Raw genomic sequence first — 23,790 nt, forward strand, 5'->3', positions numbered from 1 at the left:
TGAGAAAGTATTAGCTCGACTTAACAGTGAAATGGGACTTAATCTTGATAAATCCGTTGTGAAGGGTGCAAGGCGTTTGGAAGCTGCCTTGGAAATAAAAACTCCGATTGAACTTACTTTTCTTACTGAGGCATCTGCAGTTTAGATCCTGCACAATCGCAAGAATTTGAAAGGTTTCCGAATCTATGTAACTGAGGCTCTAACCAGAGAAAGACAAGTAATCTACAAGCTTGCGCGCAATAAGTTTGAATTGAAAAATGTATGGATTTTACGAGATGTGGTTTATGTCAAGTGCGGTTCGCAAATCATTCCGTGTAAAACGATTTCCAACGTAATTCAGATTCGCAATGTGTCATATAAACCTGTCGTCTAAACTAAGAAGCTGTGAATTTTTCTTTTCTTTTTTTGTTTTATGGATTGTTTTCAGTGTTTTCTTGATTCTCGTTTGAAGTTAGATGTTATTCTAAATTCAGTTACCGGAAGTGATAAAGATATGCCTTATGTAAATAATCCACCTGAATGTGATTATTCTTCAGGCGAGTTTCTATCGGATAAAACAAAAAGTTGTGATTTTCCGATCCAATCGTTACATGTAAATGCCCAGGGGCTACAAAGTGCACTCAATGAACTGAAACTTTTACTTGCATCTAGTCCTATAGACATTGTTGGAGTTTGCGAAACTTTTCTGTCTGCTAATACACCCCTTACAATGTTAGATCTGCCCAGGATGAAGTGTATTTCGCGTACAAGGTGTCAGAATGCGAGAGGAGGTCAGATGCTGTATATTCGTGATGACTGGTCTTTTAGTATTCTCAGTGATTTGTCTGTATTTGATGAAGGGTTATGTGAGACTATTTTTGTTGAAGTTGTACCTTTGGGCTGTAATCCATTTATTTTCGGGTCTGTTTATCGATCTCCGTCGGGTAACCCAAACATATTTTTTGAAGTTTTTGAACCGCTGTTGAAAAATCTGGAAGCGTTGAATAAACCGGTTATTATTTCGGGTGATTTTAATTTTGATCTTTTGAATCTCGATGTTGGAAATAATAAGGAGTTTTTAACTAAGATGTTGTGTTCTAATTTTCTTCCAAGTATTTCTCTGCCGACAAGAGTTACAGCTAACACAGCTACATTATTAGATAATATATTTTTCTCTCCTGTTTTATTTGATGCTGAAAAATCGTCAGTAATTTTGTCCGATATGTCAGATTATTTTCCGGCGAGTGTTCTTTTAAATTTAAATAATAGAAATAAACAACATCGAGATTCAACAATGGATAATTAAAAAAAGCGATATACATGGATTGATTGTAAAGTTCTACGTCAGTTAATTGGTGGCCATGATTGGAGTTCGGTTTGTGGCTCAAATGACGCAAATGCTGCGTTTTCAGATTTTATTGATCAAATGATGCGACTGCGGGATCGGGCTTCTTCAACACGAGTTTCGCATGGAAAGTTTGCGCAGAAATTTGACCCATGGATTACTGATGGTATTTTGACATTGTTAAAACATAAAAATAGAAAATTTAAGAATTATTTAAATTTACAGACACCTGAGTCGTTTGAAGAATTCAGAGTTTATAGGAATAAGCTAAATTCAATTATCAGACAAGAGAAGAGAAAATATTATAAAGAGAATTTTTTGGAGTATAAATCGGATATGAGAAAAACATGGCAATTGGTAAATGAAAAGATACGTCCTTATTTCTAAAAAATACTAGTGTTAATTGCCTTGTTTTAAATGGAGAAAATGTTACAGAGCCCAATGAAATTTTAAATGCTTTTGGAGATTATTTCAGTAATATTGGTTCTAGACTTGCATTGACTATGAATATGCAACTGAATTCCCCTTCTGTTAAGTTAATGAGCAACATGCAGAAAATTCGTTTTCTTTTTCTGAGATTAAGCCTCATGAGACTGAAAAAGTTATTCTGAAGCTTAAACGGAGTTTTTCTAAGGACGAATTTGGATTTTCGGCTCAAACCGTAAAGCAAATAGCGTCAAGCATTTCACCTTTGTTGGCACATATTTTTAATCTATCACTTATGCATGGAGTTTTTCCCGAGCTTTCAAAAAAGCAAAAGTTATAGCATTACCTAAAGCTGGGAGTTCAACTGACCCTTCAGATTATAGAGGCATTTCTCTACTTTCGGTTTTCAGCAAAATTTTTGGAAAAATTCCAAATAGTCAATTACAAAAATATTTATTTGATAGTAAGATTTTACACACGTCTCAATATGGTTTTATAAAAGGAAAGTCAACTGAACTGGCAATTCATGAGCTTTTACTAAATATTAATGATTCACTAGATGATGGTCAACACGCGTTGGCGATTTTTATTGATGTCGCAAAGGCGTTTGACACCGTAAATCATTCGTTGCTTCTTTTTAAACTCAAGTCTTATGGGTTTCCAACACAAGCTGTTAAATTTTTTTCATCTTACCTTTCTGGGAGACGACTAGATTGTGTTGATAAATCTCGTGATCTCCGTTCCGAAACTTTTCCAATTAATTACGGAGTACCTCAGGGCTCTGTCCTTGGGCCTATTCTATTTATTCTTTTTATAAATGATTTGCCAGAAGTTTTGCCTCTTTGTAAAATTATAATGTTTGCTGATGATGTAGTAATTTTGCTTCTCACCGGGACCTATCAGTTCTTTTCCAGAACCTCGAAAGTACGTTACTAACTGTATCTGATTGGTATTCAAGGAATTTACTAGCTCTTAATGAAAAAAAAAATGCCAATATATATTATTTTCGCAAACTGGATCAGTAGTGTCAGATACCTTCTCTTTTTTCTTGAATGGTCTTGAATTAAGACGGGTAGATCAGTTCAAATATCTTGGGATTATTTTAGATGAAAATTTGTCGTTTCATAAATATGTAAAAACACTGTAGTTAAAAATTTCCCGAAATATTGGCATGCTAACTCGTCTTCGTCATTTCTTTTCCAAAGCCATTTCAAAATTTATTTATTATTCTTTCGTCCACCCTTATATTCTCTATTACATTTCGGTTTGGTCATCTACCTTTTCGTCTGTTTTCGAATCTCTCCAAATATTTCAGAATAAAGCAATGAGTATTCTTTTTAATGTTGATTGCAGAACTTCAGTTAGACACCTATATCGGACTTCAGGAATTTTTTCTTTGGACCTACTTCATTTAATTTCTATCTCTAGTTTGTGTCACGATTATCAATATAGTAATTTATCTGTAAATTTCTCCGGCATTTTTCCAACTAATTCTCAATTTCATAATTATCCTACTACGTATTGTTCAGACTTTTCGTGCAAAATTCACCCGACATCAAGAGCGGGATTAAGCATCAGTCACACTGGCCAAAAAATCTGGAACTCAATTCCAGCATCAGTTCGAGAATGCAGCAACAAGCGACATTTTCTAAGACTGGTGAAGAAATATCTTACGACAAGCTAAGCATTTTGTTTATTAGGGTTTTCTTTTTTGTTGTTGTAAAATTTAGTTAGAAAATGGCTGTGTATTTTTGTTGGCAATATTTTCAGCGCTAAAGTATGCCACCAGGCATGTGCGCTGTTTTGTGACATTTATTTATGTATGTGTTATAAATAAAAATATTCTACTCTACTCTACATAGTTGCGCATCAGGTACTATAAAGGAGGGGCGGTGGGTCATCATGTAGGCTGGGGGGAGGGGTGCCAGATGCTAAAAGAGCAAATTTCAAGACCTAAATTGTTTAATTCTCCCTGAGCCTTCTGATCAATATAGGAAAGGGTCTAGGGGGGAGGGGTTAGGAGTTAATCTATCATCTCCCTTCATTTAGACTAAGCCTAGATGAGGGTGCTTCGGGGAGATGCCTCACTTTTTATTACATAACACTTTTCTTATACTTATTTTAAAGCTTCATTTAATTAACCTGATTTGCCTCATATTTCTTAAAAATTATATAAAGCGATGCGTAAATACACATCAACTATAAGAAGAAGTGGCGATGGGCAGGTGCCTGAAAGAGTACAATTTGATTCCCAAATGTTCTACCTCTTATTGAATCTTCATACAAGAATAGAACGAATTTCGGGGAAGGAGGGGGGGGGGGTGGTATAAAAATGATACCTAATCCCTCTTGATTCCCGGGAATATTTATGGTCTACGTCTATATTATTGGTACTGAGGGATGGGGTAATAGTATCACTCTCATAATCTTTTTTTCTATGTCGAATAATAATGCATTTACACGCCTACCGGCACAGAGGGGGAAAAGGTGAGGCAAGGCACCATGGGCCTTTCCATGAAATTCTTGGGGGATTGGAGGGGGGTGACAAGTACTACGAGGAGCTTTGTTTCACCGATTTTAAATGACAAATATCCTCTTTTCCTATATAAATGTTTAGACGTATTTAAACATGCGTATACAATGTATTTTACCTTGAGAGAAGACTATTGTGGAGGTCCTAATGGCTTCAGCCACGTAAAAGACCAAGTCGCGCAAAACTTTCATCCACATAAACAATAATATCCGTCTCCATCTACCCAAAGTTCTTTACTAAAATTAGTATTATTAAGAATTATTCAAGAAAACTACTGTTCATAAAAAATTTTGACTATAAAATCAAATCTTTTCCAATTTTATTTACAATCCAATATTTGAATTCTGAAGCAGAAAACTGGAAAAGCGGGAAGCTACGAGCCAATTTACAATTATTGTTGCGTACATGTGCGTACAGCAATAAACCGTGTGTTTAGTAGGTTGATAGCCCACATCATATCTTGGTTAAGCCTGGGCGTAATTCGAAAAAAAAATAAAAATAAAATTGAAAAACAGCTTTTTTCAACTGAAAGTTAGGAGGAGTATAAAAACTTAAAACAAACAGAAATTATTCCGTATATGAGGGGGGCTATCCCCTTCTCAAAACCCCCCTCTTTAAACTGAAGTTGAAATTTTTCTCATAATTATAGGCAGCGCAATAGCACTGCCTAAGTAAAGAGCAATGTGGGCACAATGTATTATTTTTTTTAGACCAGGGCCCTTCGTATAGAAAGAGTTGTCCGAGAGACTTCAAAAGGAGCTCAATCGATTGGAAATTGAAAGGGCTAGTGCCCATTTTAATAGTCAAAAAATTGGAGGGCAACCGGTCCCCCCCCCACACACTCATCATTTCTTCTAACACATTCAATCAAAATTTCGAGATAGTCATTCTGTTCAGCGTAGTTGAAAGGTCCAGAGATTATGTCTTTGAGGATGACACCCTCCCCCCCCCCCCCACAGCCCTCAGGGCAAGGGTTATAATTTATACCCTAGGGGCATATAAGGCTTTAAAAGAAAGGGTGCTTGTATAAAATTTGAAGGGGGCTCTTTGGATTGGAAATCAGAAGTTCTAGTGCTCTAATAAGAGTCGGAGGGGGCTCACTGAACCGGTAATCAGAAGTTCTAGTGCCCTTTTTAAGAGTCCAAGTGATCGGAAGGCAGATATCCCCTCCTTCTTTTTGGGTTTTTGGCCAGGGTATTTCGTATGGAAGTTGTCGTAAAACTTCGAAAGGGACTCATTCAATTGGAAATTGCAACGCCTAGTACCCTTTTCAACCCTTTGAAACCTGAATATTGAAAGAAGAGAGGAAAAAATTCAGCGCCTGTTTCTGTGCTTTATTTAAGGTCATTTCGCGACAAAAATCTTAAGATTTTTTTTTTTTATTGATGAAAGTAAATAAACTACAGTGGTTCCCACAGGCAACATCTGGCAATAACAGCACACAGTCACACATCGCTTAGTTAGTGTGGTAAGATAAGAAACAGTTTCTGTTTGCCGTGAAACACAAAGCCACTTCACACTTCATACACTTCACCATAGAGTGGGCTTGAATACAAGCTCGCCTCCTCTGTTTGCCGTCTATCCAAGCTGGAAAGTGCTCCTGGCCATCAAGTCTCGTCGAGCCTGGTGGGCAGCAACTATACTTTCTTTTCTTTTGGGATGGAGCTTTGTTGAGTGGTCTTCCTCTCTTAGGTATCGCTGAGGATGCGCAAGACAGTAGGGCGCGCACAACGTCCATTTTAAATTGCAGCAAGTTCATTGGGTTTTGCCCAGTAGGAAGACAACTGAGATACAGGATCCACCCATTTACAATGGAAAGGTGAAACAAGAAAAAAAAAATTCGCATGTACCACTTGTTTCGAGACTTCAAGTAAATTCTTTACAGCTCTATCAGCATAACGGCAAGATCAACACCACCCATAAAGCGATTGTATTTCTTCACACAGAGTGGTCTCTTCACTTCTATATGCTCTTTTCACTTGCCATTCGACCTCTCACAGGCATCTTCAGGATCCACAGCTGCATAGGTTGATATAAAGTAAAACGGCTTATTATCATGCCACTTCACCACTACAACATTTGATTGCGTTTCCACCCACCAGTCCTACGAGCGTCTTCCTTGCGCTTTCATTTTGCTATCTAATTCCAAAAAAGCCTTTTAACCTGTTTACCCTAACTGTAGCCAGTGTAAGTAAAACCTGGTCATTTAGTGTCTGGGCCAGGTCTAGTGACGAAAACCAGTTGTTGTAAAAGAGCTTGTTGTTCATGTGGTGTGGAATTCCCTTCGCAAGTCAAAGGACAAAACCTGCATCAAACTCCAAATCACTTGTATCAACTGATCCCTTGTCAGCGTAATTTCTAAATCATACTCAAATCCACTTATTCCCACTATGGAGATGAACTGGTATCCCCACTTATATGGCTTTTTTTCGGTTACTGCTTCAGCGATATTCACTCCTTCGTCGGAACTATTTGCTTAGCAATGATCTAGGGTTCTTCCGGATGTATATTCATGAAGTTGGCTCGAACCTTCTCTACCAAGGGACGAAATTTATGAATCTTGTCGTAACCATGGTCTCTGGAAGGCTTCTGCGATTGATTGTCATTGAAATGAAGATACTTCTTTATCAGTTCATATCTGTCACGTGACATAGCATCGGCTACATTGGAGTAAGGAGTTTTGTTTGACCAGTAGCTACAATAGGATGGCATTTTCACTATTCTTGTAAACAAAAGCACTCCTAGAAAACGCTCAATGTCAGCCGAAGAAACGCCTAACTGCTTGCCATCTTTCTGAAGCGCAGATATATTCGTCTCATCGTGTTTGCGGCTTATTACTTCTTTATCAAAAAACAACCTGACATATTCCAATGGGGTTTTGCCACTTATTTATTGGTCGACTCGAAGCTATAGACTCGAAGGTAGTTTTATGCTTGGAAGATTTGAATTTATTTCTGCTCATTTTTGGTATAATGGACCTCTTTACTTTTCTTTGAGAAACTTGTTTTGCGGAAAAAGTTTTTTAAATTAATTCTTTAAAAATGACTACTGAAACATAAGGGGCATTGAACAGGAATGAGAAACATTTTTAAAACACTGTAGTCGGTAACAACTCATTCGGTAGCAACTCGTTGAAAAGCAGGCGAAATCTTCAAAAGGGCACTGGAACTTTCAATTTCCAATTAAATGAGCCCCCTCCAAAGTTTATCCGACCACCCTTCCCATAAAACCTTATATCTTAACAATGTGCACTTGCATAGCTTACAGCTCTTGCCCCGACGGCTGAAAGGGGTGTTTTCAAATCCGGAGGCATGGTATGTGACTTTTGGACTATTTTGAACAAAATGGCTATCTTAAAATAGTGATCGGATAAGTTTGGGGAAAAAAAGGTATGGGGATAGCTTGTTGGCCTCCAATCACTTCTGACTCTTAAAAGGGGAACTATATATTTTTATTCACAATCAAATGAGCCCCTTTCGAAGTTTTTACGACCACCTTCTTCCATATGAAGTGCCTCTGGGAAAAATAAATAAATAATAATACATTGAACCCTTATGGCTCTTTTTTATGGGAAACACCATAACATTGCCTCTGACTTTAACAGGTGAGTAGAACTTTCGATTTCCCTTCTAATGAACATCCGGAACTATCCAGGGAAAATAAGATGGAGATTTTCCGGGGGAGGGGGGAATTTTCCGCGGAAAGAATTTTCGGGGAGAAGGCATAGACCCCTTCACAACATTTAAGATAATTTCCCCTACTTTGAAACTTCTTGATAATATTTGATTTGAATTCCTTCAAGAAAAAAGTCTATCGTAGGCACATCTGCTCGACAAGAAGAAGAAGAAGAAGAAGAAGAAGAAAAAAAAAAAACCTACCAAAGTTCGGAGATCCAACTAGCGTTAAGAAAGGTAAGGTGTTGCCAGGCCTGAATACCCAAAGTCCTTTTGTATGAAATGTCCAACCTTGTCGTCTGAATTCACGCAGCTTTATTCGGAAGTCTTGCGCTTTTCCTGCCACCTTTTCCAAAAATTTGGCAGCTATATGTGTATAAGCAGCAGGGATTCCACCAGCTGGCCCACTTGCTCTTAAAAATCCATTTGCCTAAAGAGAGAAATGGATACACCACCGAGAAAAAATCAATGGTGTCAATTCACAAAAATACGAGGGGGATGCGGAATGTATCTTTTTAAATCCAAGGGGGCAATTTTGCAGTTTCTCAATATTTTTTTTTTCATTGGGAGTACCAAAAAAGCCATTTTTCATTAAAAACACCAAAAGGACGATTTTCCAAACCCAAGCGGGAGAGACAAAAAATCTTGGGGATGGGCAGTCCTTCCCCCCCCCCCCTCCTTGCTGACATCATAGGAACAAATGTTTGGATTGGAAAAAAAAACATAACAAAGGCAAAAAGGTGGAGTATTAAAGTGGAGCCAAGAGGGAAATTTCGCAGCATGCATGGGCTACCCTAAAAGTGAGAAGATGCCCAGCACTAACAAAAGGGCAGCTTTGTCAGAAGCTGCAATGGTACTTGGAACTGTCTTCCGAGGAATGTCACCTCTGAAAACCCATCCCTAGTGATCTCTTCAGAAGTAAGTTAAAAAGACGCAATCCAACAAAAAAAAAAAGGTAATTTTGTTTTCAAGTTACATATCAAACCCCAAATGTTTAGTGGTCTGCAGCACAAAGTTATAGATAATTATTTTTTTTTTTTGACAAATACTCCAGAAGTCATCAATTAAATTCCTTTCCTTTCCTTTCGGTAATAATTTGAAAAACCAATAACCAACTGTAATCCTATTTTTAAAAGAGGTAAAACAACATTTCAGCTAAGATTGAAAAAAAAAGAGTAAAAACTATGCAACTTCGGTTCTGATCATTGCTACTTATATACTAAATTGAATGCTTTCAGAACATAACAGAAATGGCCTGTTCTGGGGTATTGGTATTTGGAAAATACCCCGCCCCCCTAAAAAAAACACATATTTAGTCCTCAATATCTGGATTATGCAAGCTCAAATGAAGCAAAGAACTGGGGACATTCAAGCCCTTCCCTCTAAAGAAAAAAAAAGACTAAACTGAAATTTAACCCTCTTTTAAGAGGGTCAAATTAAATTTTTTATGGTGTTACCAATATTTCACTATGTAGATTGCCTTAGTTTGTATGCATTTTTAGGCCGAGGGACTTAAACCATTTCAATCTATATATTCTCAACAAAGTCATTTTTATTCTTTCATATAAATTTAATCATATTTCAATTTCTCGATATAATATAAATTTATCTCAATCTCTGTGACAGACAGCAAGATTTTGGAACAAATTTCCGTCATAATTACAGTGTAAATTCAAAATTTAAAACATGCAGACATTACCTTCAAAATGATCTCAAATCTAAAATGAATAGAAAGTGGTAACAATTAAGAAATGAAACCAAAAATGGAGAGAAATTAAGGATCCAAACTTAAATCGAACATGAATCACACATGAATCGAACATCGAACATGAATATATTGGAAGATCCGACCTTGTAAGCGATACAATACTGATGAAAATATATTGCTTCTTACAAAAATTAAAATAAATTGATTGTTCGGATGTACTGATATCGGAAAAAAGAATTTCGGTATGTTAGAGCATAGGCTACTTTAAGTTTCGATAATATAATGAAAAAATAAAATTGTCAAGATATCTTTCACTTTCAGTAAAGCGCAACTGAAATCCCAGCTTTTTAGGGAGTTTTGAGGAATGGGAACACCGTATTTATCTATCGTATTATCTATTCGCTTTAAGTTTTATTTCTTTGTTCGATGGAATTTTCATTCTTTTCCAGTTTGGTTTCCTTATTCTTAGTAATTATTTCGCCTCGTTTTAAGCTTTGAGTTTGACATTTACTTTTCAGAGAAAACCTTTTTAATCTAACCTATATTGGATGACGAGTTTCATTAACAATAAAAGGTTATTTTACTAATAGCGAAACGTAGGAGAAGAAATAGTGGTGGGAGTATTCTTAGAAATCATGATCGGAACAGTCACATTGGGAAAGGCCGTGTTTGTATTAGTGATTGTAGCAGTCGTGGTGATTCTACTTTGTAATGAAAATAAACATCAAATTAAATTAAACATCACTCGCAGACTTATGCAGATACCACTTTTTGAATTAGAATTCTTTATTGGATTTTAGACTTCAAGCAAGAACAATATAACTCCAGTCCTAGCGCTACTGTTTATTATACGAATTATGTGTTTATTAGTTTGGAGTTAATTTTTTTTTCAGAATATACGCAAAAAATTCATCCCAAGCTTCAGAAGTTTCATGGTTTCAGCCCTCTTATTGTTTTATATAATTAGGAGTAGTCAATGCAGCTAGGATTGAGGAAGAATTCTAGTGATTTATTAGGAATGATAAGGGTTTATATTACCACATGCCATGCACTTTTTGTCATATTTAACCCAATATCCCAAAAATGCTTTCTAGTAACGATAGAAAAAAATAAGTGAAACTTAAACCATTACCTCTGGATGTGCGGTCAAAATTTCATAGCTAGCAGGGGAACGATCAATAATAGTATCTATATATTCTTCAGTCAAATTGAAATATCCACTTGCTAGTTTTACCTAAAATCAATAGATTTTACATACACATAGTAATTATCGTATTTAAGGACAAAAATAACATTAAAACAAGTTTTTTTAAAAACCTTTTGTTTCCTTATCCCCTTGGAGCGGGTCTATCCAGGACAATTTGGACCTACTTAGTTTTTACTAGGCTTTTTATTATTCTGGCATGTTTCATTTTTAGTTATGCCTTGGTTTTTCATTTTTTGTGTTAATTTCGCCCTCTTTTAAAAGCCATAGAGCCTCTTCAGAGACTAGTGTCTTTTTTTATATATAAATCTTACTTATGAATAAAATCACTTTGTCTTATTGTAAATAGAGACCAATAATTCTTTGTCCTCAAAAAGCTCACAAACCAATATAAAAAAAAAGGAAAAAAGTGAATATCTTATGCTAAATAGCAGGGGAAAAAACTCGTCAAACCTGCTAACACAAGACAGAAAGGGAGGAGTCCCTCCTCCCCTCCCAGACGGTTCCCGTTGGAAAAATTATCCCCTGTCCCCCAACGCTGGGGCCTGTGGGCTCCTATATGCTTTGTCAATAAAATTTTTTTTTTCTAATTTATGAGCAAATGAATAAATACAAAAAAAAAAAGATTTTTCTCTTTATAAACGGTACAATGTAGCTGAGTTTAACGTGGATGAATCAGTCAATTATTTTTATATGAATTTATAAACTATTTTCATATTATATATGTAATACTCTGTTGGTAAGTGTCTAACAATGATTGTTAGGAATATTATTTATTAACGCTTGGCAGATATTGATCCTAGTTTATTAATTCACAGACCTTAGCCAATAGATTTGAAAAATTAATGCAAAGAAGAATGATTGTTCTTTTGTCAACATTTTTTTGCTTCTCCAACATCCTGTTGGCTATCACCAAGCCACTTCTTTTCCAACTCGCAATTAAGTACAAAGGGAAGACAAAAACAGCCAAACCACTTCTCTTCCAACCTTCGATTAGCTATAAGGGAAAGACGGAAGACCCTAAGCCTTTTCTTTTTCAACCTCTGTTTTTCTAAAAATAGAAGACGGAAACACCCAAGTCACTTCTTTTCCAACCTCCAACTGGCTCTAAAGGGTAGACATAAACCCCAATCCACTTCTTTGTCAACCTCTTAGTGGCTATAAAGGAAAGACAGGAACCCCAAAGACACTTGCTTTTTCAGCCTCTGATTGACTATAAAAGAAATGCGTAAATCCCCAAGATACTTCTTTTACAACCTCCGATAGGGTCTAAAGGGAAGACAGAAACCGCAAGCCACTTCTTTTTCGACCTCCAATTGGCTATATGGGGAAGACGGAAATCCAATAGCAACTTCTTTTCCAACCTCAAAATGACTATAAAATAAACATGAAAACCCTCAAGCCCCTTTTTCAACCTCCGATTGGCTATAAAGCAAAAGACAGAAACACGCCATCCTTCTTTTCCAACCTCTGATTAGCTACAAAAGAAAGACGAAAACCCACAAGCTACTTCTTTTCCAACCTCCAATTGGCTATTAAGGGGAGACGAAAACCTCCAACCCACTTCTTCAGTTCAGGAAAATGTGGAGGTCACCTGGCGTCAAATCAGGACTATTTGGTGGGTTTTCACAACAGCAAAACAGTGGATGCACACCAATTGCCCAAGCAAATCCAAAAATTCTATTAGGGATTCCAAATTCAGAGGAAGAGCTAAAAGAAACCCACTTGACTTAATTCAGTTCATTTGGGGCAATATTTTATTAAGAGGCATTACATACCTTATTCCCAGATATGACAAATATCTCATTTTGTCGTATCTGTCATGTCGCGGTGATAATTTAGAAAGTAGCCTGGATTGTAAGTTGCTTTTAGTAACAGAATCATTTCTTTATATCCACCAATCTTTCTTTTATAGCAAATAGGACTTTGAAAAAAGATACACATCTGTACGGGGGAAAATAAGTCATCTTTACAAAACTGGTTAAGTGATGATTATGATGACGTTGTTGACTTACTAAAAGTGTTAGAATGTCTACCTTAGAATCACGCGGCATTGATTCAAAAAGTCGTGCAGTGAAACGACTATCTTGATTTATTGCAAAGGTTGCCATTTGTACTAATGGAAATATCCAAGTATCTGAGACTGTAGGTTCTGAAACCGAGGATCTAAAAGAGAAAAACGTGATCATAGTTAGGGTAATTTTACATTTTCTGAACATTGGAGCATCTTTTTTTTGGTTAGAAACCAATAACTTGCCTTGAGGTTACGCCTATAACCTAAATAAAAGGGTAAATTTTTTTCTCAAAAGACAACACATTTTTTCCACTTTCGGGTAATTAGTTTTTCAAAACTTAATTATTCTTTCAGCAGCTTTTGAAATATACCATCTAATGCAGCAAGATGAACTATGCGAACTATGTTTACAAATATGGTAATTAATAGTCAATATTGGTGGTTAACTACCAACGTAATATTGATAGTTAACTGCCAAATTTTGTAGTAATTTGTAGGGACATTGTCGCAAAGAATAAAATTATGCAAAGAATTCTTTACATTATTTTCCAAATTACTCTGTAAATGAATCTTCAGAAGATTACATAAAATGTATTTCTTATTCGACTTATCACTACCAGGTACCTTAAAAAACCAGGTACCTGGTACCTTAAAGGTACCTTTTTTGTACCTTTAAAAATTTTTCACAGCAATGCCCCTAAGTCAGCTAATAAACCATTCTAGCATTTGGTCTTTAAAATTAGTACTCGAGTTTCTCGAAAACACAATTTTCCCCTTCATTTATTTCTCTGACCTTGGGTTCACAAAGCGTAGCTTTCATCTAAAAAAAGAAGGTTTACAGTTTTCCGCTATTTCCATCAATTTTTTGTCCGAAATCCACACACGTCAGTATTTCAAAAGAGTCACGTTTATTAGAAAAGAAACTGTTTGATCAGCCGTTTTGTTATCTAATGCCAAAAGATCAAACATCAATTTTACTGTACTTAACAAATAGCGTTTTGGCCTTCAACTGAAACCCATGTTTGCGAATTGGTGTGTCACTTGTGCGTTAGTTACTTCGTGCCAGACAAATAAACCCAGCTGATTGAATCCGATATTAGTTATAACTGTTAGATTATCCTTAAATCCAGATTAGACTAACGCATAAAAAAGCCTACCTTAGCTTTGTCTTAGGCAATAGCTGTAAGCGTTTGAAAACATCATCGAAGAGAAATACTTTTTCAATGGTGAGCCCCATGTCTCCTAGTCTCCCTTTCTTAAAAAAAAAGTATGAAGTGTGTGCAAATTCCTACACGAATCAACTTCATTTAGCCTAATACTAGTCGTTTTTAGCATTTTCCCTCTAACTTATGAGCAAAAATTTAGCCTTTATGCATATATTTGCTTAGTTTCAATGTTTATATTATATTAAAAACATGAAGTAAACACACATAGAAATCAAAACTTAAGAATGTCTGAGACCAAGGTTAGAACTATCTCTGAATGATACATTGACAGGAATAATAAACAGATTGCAACTCTGGACCAAGAGCATGCCACGAATAGTCTCAAGAGCAGGCAAGAACATGAAATTAAGAATTTTTTTTTTTTTTTTAATCTACCCTAGATAACCTATCAGTATAACTTTTTTTTATTTAAACGTATATTTAATTTTTCATCAGAAATTTACTTTGAGAAGTATTTTATTAAAAATTTTGATTTATTGAATAAATTACAGTAGAACAAAGTACAATAAAAATGAATCCTGGTGCGTTATTTTTCTACATTTTAGAAATTTATTTAGGAAGCGTAAATTATCTAAAGCAAGTTTGTTTTAAATTTCAAATAACTTTTAAAAGTTTTGAACAGCTGTCAAGGGTGAGCTGTCAGCTGAACTATCTGTACATCAGAGACCTACAAGGTCGCTGATACGGAAAAAAAGATACAAAGAAAATTAGGATTAGCCTATTCATCTTCGGTATCTCCTCACTGGAAATCTCTTTAGGAGTACATTGTCCGTCAGAGCGATTGTATCGAGCCAAATGTTGTAAAAAATAATTATTTTTCAATACAACGTTATTTTTAAGAAAAAAAAAAAAACGCTTTTTCAGGTAAATTGATGGATGGCTTGGTAAAAAAGGATGATGGAAAATAGAGCAAAAAATTATACAGGTCTTACGTCTTACTCTGTTTTATCCAGTATTTGAAGCATCCTCTCTCCCTCCAAAGGATTCAAGCGGGAATTGATAAGGCTTTCAATCCTATTCCTAGCTTCTACAACAAAACCATTAAAATCGCCATGAAAGGGATGTTCCGTCCAAGTTGAATGCAGATGGATCTAACGATTAAAACAAAAATGAACAAATCCGAAAAAGAGAAAATACATACACACATATATAACTTCAATGTATATCGCAAACAGATCGCGTCCTTTTGAAGGGAATTTTAAAAATTTCTCCTTTTTAATTTGTTTTGAAAGAAAAGCAGTCTATATTTTTTACAGGGTTAGCCACAGTATATTTTCAAAATTCATAATGTTAACAGGGACCATTTAAGAGTGGAATTCCAGCCGTTCACTACCTTGAGTTAGAAAAATGAAACTTTGAGGAATGGATGTACAAGTAAGCCCCGGGGAACATTGTCCAAGCTTAACTCATGCTCACCACAAGGCACCTCACTGATAAGAAATACTAGTTGGAATGTTCTTTTTCCTGTCGGAGTCTCAAGTACTGTCTGATATCTTGCATTAATGGGGCATTGAAGTGAAACCTGTCTTGGACAGTCAAATCATTTTTTACTTAAATTTTCAAGGTTTTGGGACCGTTCATGGTGATCTTCTTCAGAACCATCTACAATTTATATTTTTAGAAAACAACACATTAATTTTCTAAAAGCATTAGTGATCAACTGTCAAAAAAAAAACTTCCTGCATTCCAAAACTGTAATTAAAACCTTCATCATTGACATTACTACAACTAGCACTAAAAGAACATATCTGAAAGAGCAGAATTTCAATGTCTAATTTCCTGAAGAACAGTCGTAAATTCCTAGATGTATTCTTAAGGAGTTCCTTTAATGGTTGTGAGATCTCAAGAAATATTGGGTTGACACTTTAGCGTTTCATCTGCTACGTCTTTAGTTCTACTTTCAGTTTTTTTTTTGCTTTCGGCCTTTTGCCTTCTAGCTCTTCCATCCGTTACCTCTGACATCTTACATTTGGCCTTCAAGCCTCTGTGTGCCTCTAGCCGTCTCCTTTTTTGTCCAGTTTTTCTGCTGCTCTTATATTGGTAGCTCTTCTTTAGTTAAATTCTTTCTCAGCTTTAGTTTTCCAACAAGTAGGCCCAAACGACTTTTTTCTAAATATTGTAATTGCATAAAATAATTATGCAATTATTGCAATTAAACTACTTATAGAACCCATCAAAATTTATTTTTTCAAATGAAATATTATGTTTCTTTGTCAAAATCCATGATAAATATGTTTGCAATTGCAACAATCCTGACGTTAGACAGCCAAAAGCTATTTGCCCAGAACTACAGTTTACCTTCAGTTTGAATGTAAAAATCATAGCATCATTCAAAATTGAGTTTTTTACACTTTCTTCACATGTCAATATTTCCTTAATTTTATAACCTATACAAATGTTCATGGTTCATGGACTATTATGCAGCAATTTCACATTTCAGGCTTGAATAGTTTAGATCTTTTCGAGCTTTTTGTCACCAGCTCCCAATCACTTGGCTTTCTATGGTCAGAAGCTTAGGATTTCGGCCCCAATTTGGTCGTTTTCTGGATGTTTCTTTTTCAGCTAATTGTTTATGATTTTTGTAGCCTACAAGGATGCCCATGGATCGAAGACTAAAATGCAAAAAAATTGCACATTCCAGGCTTGAATAATTTGCCTGTTAACTCATTGACATTGTATACACAGTTTTTGTTTGCTACTTGTTTAGCTCGACTTTCATATCTTTCTTTGTCTCTAAATTGTCTCTCATTCCAGCTACTGTCTACTTCCATGTTGATCTAAAGACACTTTCTTCTTTCTCGAGATTATTAAACATTTCTAATTATTAAAATAAGTGCCGAACTAATAAGCCTTGTTTATATGTAAAATGGAGATTTTAAGAAACAAAATTTGCATTTGTTATTTAGAATTTCAATGCTATTAAATCGATGGTCTGTCTTACAATTTTCAATCAATACGAAGTTGGTCCTATTTGAGAGAGAATCATAGTTTAGTTCCTCAAAATGGAAGGATATACCACTTTTCCGTGGCACAGTCGGTGGGTCATATAGAAAATTAAATGTAATAGATACAAAGGGATGTAGTTTTTTTTTTGAAAAATCACATCTTTCTCCAACCCAAGCCCTTTTGGTCACTGAAAAGGGGCATTAGAACTTTTGATTTCTACTCGACTCTCAATCTTCTATGATTATTGGTTAAGTACGATCACTCCAGGGAAAAACAACAAATAAACAGGCACCCGTGATGTTTCTTGAGGTAAAAAAATTACAAAATTCCACATTTTTGTAGGTAAGAGCTTGAAACCTCTACAGTAGGGTTCTCTGATATGCTGAAACTCGGGGCATAATTTTCGTTAACATCTCTTGACTTTTTGGGGATGTTTCTCCCCTTTTTTGAAAATCAGGCAGATTTTCTCAAAATCGTAGCTTTAGATGGGTAACACTGAAGTTAATGAATTATATATATTTGGAATAACCATAAAAATTCAATTCTTTTGTTACAGCTACTATTGGGCCGAGTCACTTCTTACAGTTCACTAACACAAACTGTTTGATAGAAAACAAGTCAAAGAACCGAAATTCTCAGCTCTTTGTCTGCCAAAAATAACAAATCATGGGCTTTTCGTTGCCTCCTTCCACTCACTACAGCCGGTAGCTCGAGTCCACAGTATTTGCATGACCTCATTCCAAGTGATATTTTTCTATGCTAAAATATTTTTCGGAATCAAATGTCGGCGGCTAATCTGACGGCATATGTTATTATTCAGTCATTACCTCGGTCGTTATTATCAAAATAGTGTATCGGCAATATCTTGGGAACGGCCTGGGGGATCAATTAGAGACTATGAAACTTCGACTTGGAACACTGTTCGAGTTAAAACTTCCAGAGTGTTGGGAGGGAGGACAATAAGTTTAGTTTAATAACTGAAAACATCCATTGGATGAAAAAATCATACACCTGGAAATATTAGCAAAAATGCATTTACTTAGTTGATGAAAACATCCATTGGATAAACTCCAAACGGATGAAAACATCCATTGGATAGAATCCAAACGGATGAAAACATCCATTGGATAAAATCCAAACGGATGAAAACATCCATTGGATAAAATCCAAACGGGTGAAAACATCCATTGGATAAAATCCAAACGGATGATTACCGATTGAAATATGATTATCGATGATTACCGGATGAAACGGAAAAATTAGCAAAACTCGTTTACTTTAATGAATGAAAACACTTATAACATGAAATATTTACCACCATAAGCCTGACCAAAAAAGATAAATTGAAGATGACTGTCCTATACTATCGTGTTAAAAAGTGCGCTTTTAATCCATTGGTCAATTTACGTGACGTATTTTCGCAAGCAAAACCGGTTATTTTTTGTATTTGGAGAGAAAAAGAGTTCAGCCTTGTTAAAATAGGGATACTATTGCTCGCAATAGACAGAATATAGTGATCTACAGTGACTATTGCTGAACAACAAATTGAGACAGACAAGAGAATGCGATTTTTGGAGAGACAAGTAACTCGGCCTTTCAAAACCTGATTTGTTCTTTTAGTGAGAAATATTAAGCCAGCAAAGAAAACAAAACATTTCTGAGTCAATGCAATTTTCATAGGTATAATAATAAAATACAAAAAATCACCTTGGAACTGCATCAGATCAGTGATTAAGGAAGGTTTCCTAGAGTGATATTATATGCAGCGCAATCGCGCTGCCTAAGAAAAGAACGATGTTGGCACAATATATATTTTTTTTTTTAACTAGGGCACTTCGTATCGAAGGAGTTGTCGCAAAAACTTCGAAAAGGGCTCCTTCAATTGGAAATTGGAGTGGCTAGTGCCTTTTTTAATAGTCGACAGTGATTTGAAGACAACTAACATTCCTTCCATGTCCACCATTTCCCCAAACAGAACCAATGAAAATTTTGAGATAGCCATTTTGTTCAGCATAGTTGATTTCCAAATCGAAATTATGCTTATGAGGAGGACACTCCCCCACAGTCCTCAGAGCAAGGGTTGTAAGTTATGCCTTGGGGGCATATAAGATTTTTATAGAAAGTGTTGTCGTAGAAACTTCAAAAAAGGCTTATTCGATTGTAAAATAAAAGGGCTAGTGCCCTTTTTAATAGTAGAAAGGGATTGGGGGGCAACTGACCCCCCTCTCACGCCCACCTTTTCCCAAAACACATCCAATCAAAATTTTGAGATAGCCATTTTATTACACGTAGTTGAAAGTTCTGAAAATTAGGTCTTTGAGAATGACAACCCCCCCACATCCACCAGGACTAAGGTTTTAAGTTTTGCCCTGGGGGCATATAAGGTTTTCATAGAAATAGTTGTCGTAGAAACTTCAAGAAGGGCTCATTCGATTGGAAATTGAAATGGCTAGCGCCCTATTTAATAGTAGAAAGTGACAGGAAGGCAACTAACATCCCTTCTACTCCTACCATTTATCCGAACACATCCAATAAAAATTTTGAGATAGCCATTTTGTTCAACGTAGTTGAAAGTTTTGGAAATTAGGTCTTTGAGGATGATAGCCCCCCCAGAGCTCTCAGGATGAGGGCTATAATTTATGCCTTGGGGGCATATGTGTTGTTTATTGAAAGCTTTGTCGTAGAAACTTGAAAAAGGGTGCATTCAATTGGCAGTTCAAAGGGCGAGTGCCTTTTTTAATTGTTAAAAGTGATTGGAGGGCAACTAACCCCCCTCTCCTGAACACCTTTTCCCCAAACACATACAATCAAAATTTTTAGATAGCCATTTTGTTCAACGTAGTTGAAAGTTTTCGAAATTAGTTCTTTAAGGATGACAACCCCCCCCCAACGCCCCCAGAGCAAGGGTAGTAAGTTATGCCATGGGGGCTTACAAAGTTTTTTTTTATAGAAAGCGTTCTTGTAGAAACTTCAAAAAGGGCTCATTCCACTGGAAATTAAAATGGCTAGTGGACTTTTTAATAGTCGAAAGTAATTGAACAGTAACTAACCCTCCTCTCACGCCCACCATTTTCCCAGACACATACAATCAAAATTTTGAGATAGCCATTTTTTTCAACGTAGTTGAAAGTTCTGGAAATTGTGTCTTTGAAGGTGACAACCCCCCACAGCTCTCAGGGCAAGGGGTGTAATTTATGACCTTGGGGTATATAAGGTTTTATAGAAAGCATGTTCATAAAACTTCAAAAAGGGCTCATTGGATTGAAAATTGAAAGGGCTAGTGCCTTTTTGAGTATTTGAAAGTAATTGGAGGGCAATTGATCCCCCTCGTATACTCACAATTTCCCCAAACAATGAAATAAAAATTTTGAGATATCAATTTTGTTCAACGTAGTTCAAAGTTCTGTAAATTAGGTCTTTTTGGACGACAACCCCCTCAGAGCCCTCAGGGGAAGGGTTTTGAGTTATATCCTTAGGGTATATAAGGTTTTTTATAGAAAGTGTTGTCGTAGAAACTTCAAAGGGTGCTCATTTGAATGAAAATTGAAAAGGCTGATGCCCTTTTAGTAGTCAGAGTTGGTTAGAGAGCAATTAATCCCTCTCTCAAGCCCAGTATTTCCTCAAACCGTTTCAATTAAAATTCAGATATAGCCATTTTGTTCAACGTAGTTGAAAGTTCTGGAAATTATCACCCTCAGCGCAAGGGTTGTAATTTATGCCCTGGGGGCATGTAAGGTTTTTATAGAAAGCGTTGCCATAGAGACTTCAAAAAGAGCTCATTCGATTGGAAATGGAAAGGGCTAGTGCCCTTTTTAATAGGTTAGTCAAAAGTGATTGGAGGGCAACTAACACCCTTCCCACGCCCACCATTTCCCCAAACACATCCGATTAAAATTTTGAGATAGCCAATTTGTTCAACGTAGTTTAAAAGTTCGAAAGCTATGTCTTTGAGGATGACATTCCCCCCACAGCCCTCAGTGCAAGGGTTGTAAGTTATGCCCTGGGGGCATATAAGGTTTTATAGAAAGCCTTGTCGTAAAAACTTCAAGAAGGGCTCATTCGATTGGAAATTGAAAGCGCTAGTGTCCTATTCCATAGTAAAAAGTGATTGGAGGGCAACTAACGCCCCTCTCAAGCCTACCATTTCCCCAAACACGTCCAATTAAAATTTTTAGATAGACATTTTGTTCAACCTAGTTGAAAAGTCCGGAAACTATGTCTTTGAGGATGACACTCCCCCGACAGTCCTCAGGGCAAGGGTTTTAAGTTATTCCCTGGTGGCATATAAGGGTTTTATAGAAAGCGTTGTTGTAGAAACTTCAAAATGGTTCATTCAATTAGAAATTGTAAGCGCTAGTGCCTTATTCAATAGTCAAAAGTGATTGAGGGGCCAACTAACGCCCCTCTCAAGCCTACCATTTCCCCAAACACATCCAATCAAAATTTGAGATAGATATTTGGTTCAACGTAGTTGAAAGCTCTGGAAATTAGGTCTTTGCCGGCGTCGTCGTAGAAACTCCGAAAAGGAGTCATTCAAGTGGGAATTGAGAGGGCTAGTGCCTTTATTAATAGTCAAAAATGATCGGAGACCAAATGCCCCCCCCCCATACCCATCATTTCCCCAAACACTTCCGATCAACAATTTGATATAGCAATTTTTTTGAACGTAGTTGAAGGGTCCAGAAATTATGTTTTTCATTATGACAACCCCCAACAACCCTCAGGGCTAAGGTTGTAAGTTATGCCCTTAAGGCATTTAATGTCATATAGAAACTGTTGTCGTAAAAATGTCAAAAAGGGCTCTTTAGATTGGAAATTGAGAGGGCTTTTGCCCTTTTTAATAGTCTGAAGTACTCAGCGGTAGAATCTCCCCCCCCCCCAGCACCCATCATTTCCTCAAATATTTCCGATCAACATTTTGATATGGCCAATTTGTTCAACGTAGTTGAAAGGTCTAGAAATTATGTCTTTGAGGATGACAACCCTCCCTCCATAGCCCTCATGACAAGGGTTGTAAGTTATGCCCTAGGAGCATATAACGTTTTTATAGAAAGTTTTGTCGTAGAAGCTTCAAAAGGGCTCATTGGATTAAAAATTGTGAGGACTAGTGCCTTTTTATTAGTCGAAAGTGATGAGAGGGCAAATGTCTCCCTCCACGCCTATCATTTTCCCAAACACTTCCAATCAAAATTTTGATATAGCCATTTTGTTAAGCCTATCAGAAAGGTCTGGAAATAATGTCTTTTAGGATAACAAATCCCCCAGCCCTCAGGGCAAGGGTTGTAAGTTGTGTCCTGGGGACATATAGGGTTTTTATAGAAAGTGTGGTCATTAAACTTCAGAGGGGGCTCATTGGATTGGTAATCAGATGCTCTAGTGAGTAGAGTAAGGGGTTATATTTTGGGTAGATTATGTTCCATCCTGTGTTATTTGTCCCACTTTACATTCCCTGGCACCTTTCCACCAGACTGATTATTGCTATTGTTGTCAATTTAATATAGAATTATACAAAACCTACCAGACAAGTTTCCGGGCCAACCAGACATGTTTCTGGGCCAAGCAGACAAGTTTCTGGGTCAACTATAACTTTTTGGGCCTTTACGTTCCATGGCTCCTTTCCAGAGCATGTACCTATGGATTTGGGGCCTTTACGTTCCTTCCTGCTATAGCAAGGCTGGTTTGGTGGGTATAATCTGGTTTGTTGGGTATAGTCTGGTTTGGTGGGTATAGTCTGGTTTAGTTTTTCAAAGAGAGTGAGTATTTGACATTTTTGCAAAAAGAGATTCGCAAATTGGACTCTATGAACGATATTAATTAATGTTTTGAATAATAGGAGTGTGAATGATTCTAATTAGTGATTGGATTGTATGAAGGTGGAGAAAAAAAGGATTAAACTGATTACAGTTAAGGTAACCCCGAAGGGGTTGTTAACTCAGGTAATTCGTTATAAATTTGAAAAAACATCAGTCTATGAAAATGGCTAACGGCGATAGAATGACATTGTGAGTTGACCTAGCTTTACCTCTCCGATAGGTCAATTTTGGAGGGAAAATCAAAAATACTCAGGATCGAAAATAAATGGGATCTGCCTCAAGGGGTAGGCTCAGAGGCCCTTTGTTACCCCATTTCTGAGGGCAGGGGAGGGGGAGAGGGTCAATTTTGGAGGGAAAACCAAAAATACTCAGAATAAAAAATAAATGGGATCTGCCTCAAGGGCAAGGATCAGAGGCCATTCGTTCCCCAATTTCTGAGGGCAGGGGAGGGGGGGAGGGTCAATTTTGGAGGGAAAACAAAAAATGCTCAGAATCGAAAATAAATGGGATCTGCCTCAAGGGCAAGGCTCAGAGGCCCTTCGTTCCCCAATTTCTGAGGGCAGGGGGGGGGGGGAGTCAATTTTGGATTGAAACCCAAAAATGCTCCGAATCGAAAATAACGGGGATCTGCCTCAAGGGCAAGGCTCAGAGGCCCCTCCTTCCACCATTTCTGAGGGCAGGGGAGGGGGGATGTCAATTTTGGAGGGAAAACCAAAAATACTCAAAATCGAAAATAAACGGGATCTGCCTCAAGGGGAAGGCTCAGAGGCCCCTCCTTCCTCCATTTCGGAGGGCAGGGGGGAGGGGGAGACAATTTTGGAGGGAAAACCAAAAATACTCAGAATCGAAAATAAACGGGATCTGCCTCAAGGGGAAGGCTCAGAGACCCTTCGTTCCCCCATTTCTGAGGGCAGGGGAGGGG

General features: G+C 36.8%; 1 protein-coding gene across 4 annotated transcripts in view; it reads right to left on the bottom strand.

Moving 5' to 3' along the window:
• Positions 1–23,790, bottom strand: part of PGS1 (Phosphatidylglycerophosphate synthase 1) — a 95,189-nt gene that overhangs the window by 3,715 nt on the left and 67,684 nt on the right. For 3 of the 4 annotated variants that reach the window (XM_089102849.1, XM_089102853.1, XM_089102850.1), the window contains 4 exons: positions 15,049–15,200; positions 12,906–13,035; positions 10,798–10,899; positions 8,162–8,387 (listed from right to left, as the gene is read on the bottom strand). In XM_089102849.1, coding sequence (XP_088958975.1) covers positions 8,162–8,387; positions 10,798–10,899; positions 12,906–13,035; positions 15,049–15,200 — 610 coding nt within the window. The remainder of the gene's footprint in view (positions 1–8,161; positions 8,388–10,797; positions 10,900–12,905; positions 13,036–15,048; positions 15,201–23,790) is intronic. The other variant, XM_089102852.1, reaches the window with a different exon arrangement.

The sequence above is a fragment of the Artemia sp. Qi Xiang Cuo genome, chromosome 17, assembly GCF_049724085.1.
Source record: "Artemia sp. Qi Xiang Cuo chromosome 17, ASM4972408v1, whole genome shotgun sequence".
NCBI lineage: Eukaryota > Metazoa > Arthropoda > Branchiopoda > Anostraca > Artemiidae > Artemia > Artemia sp. Qi Xiang Cuo.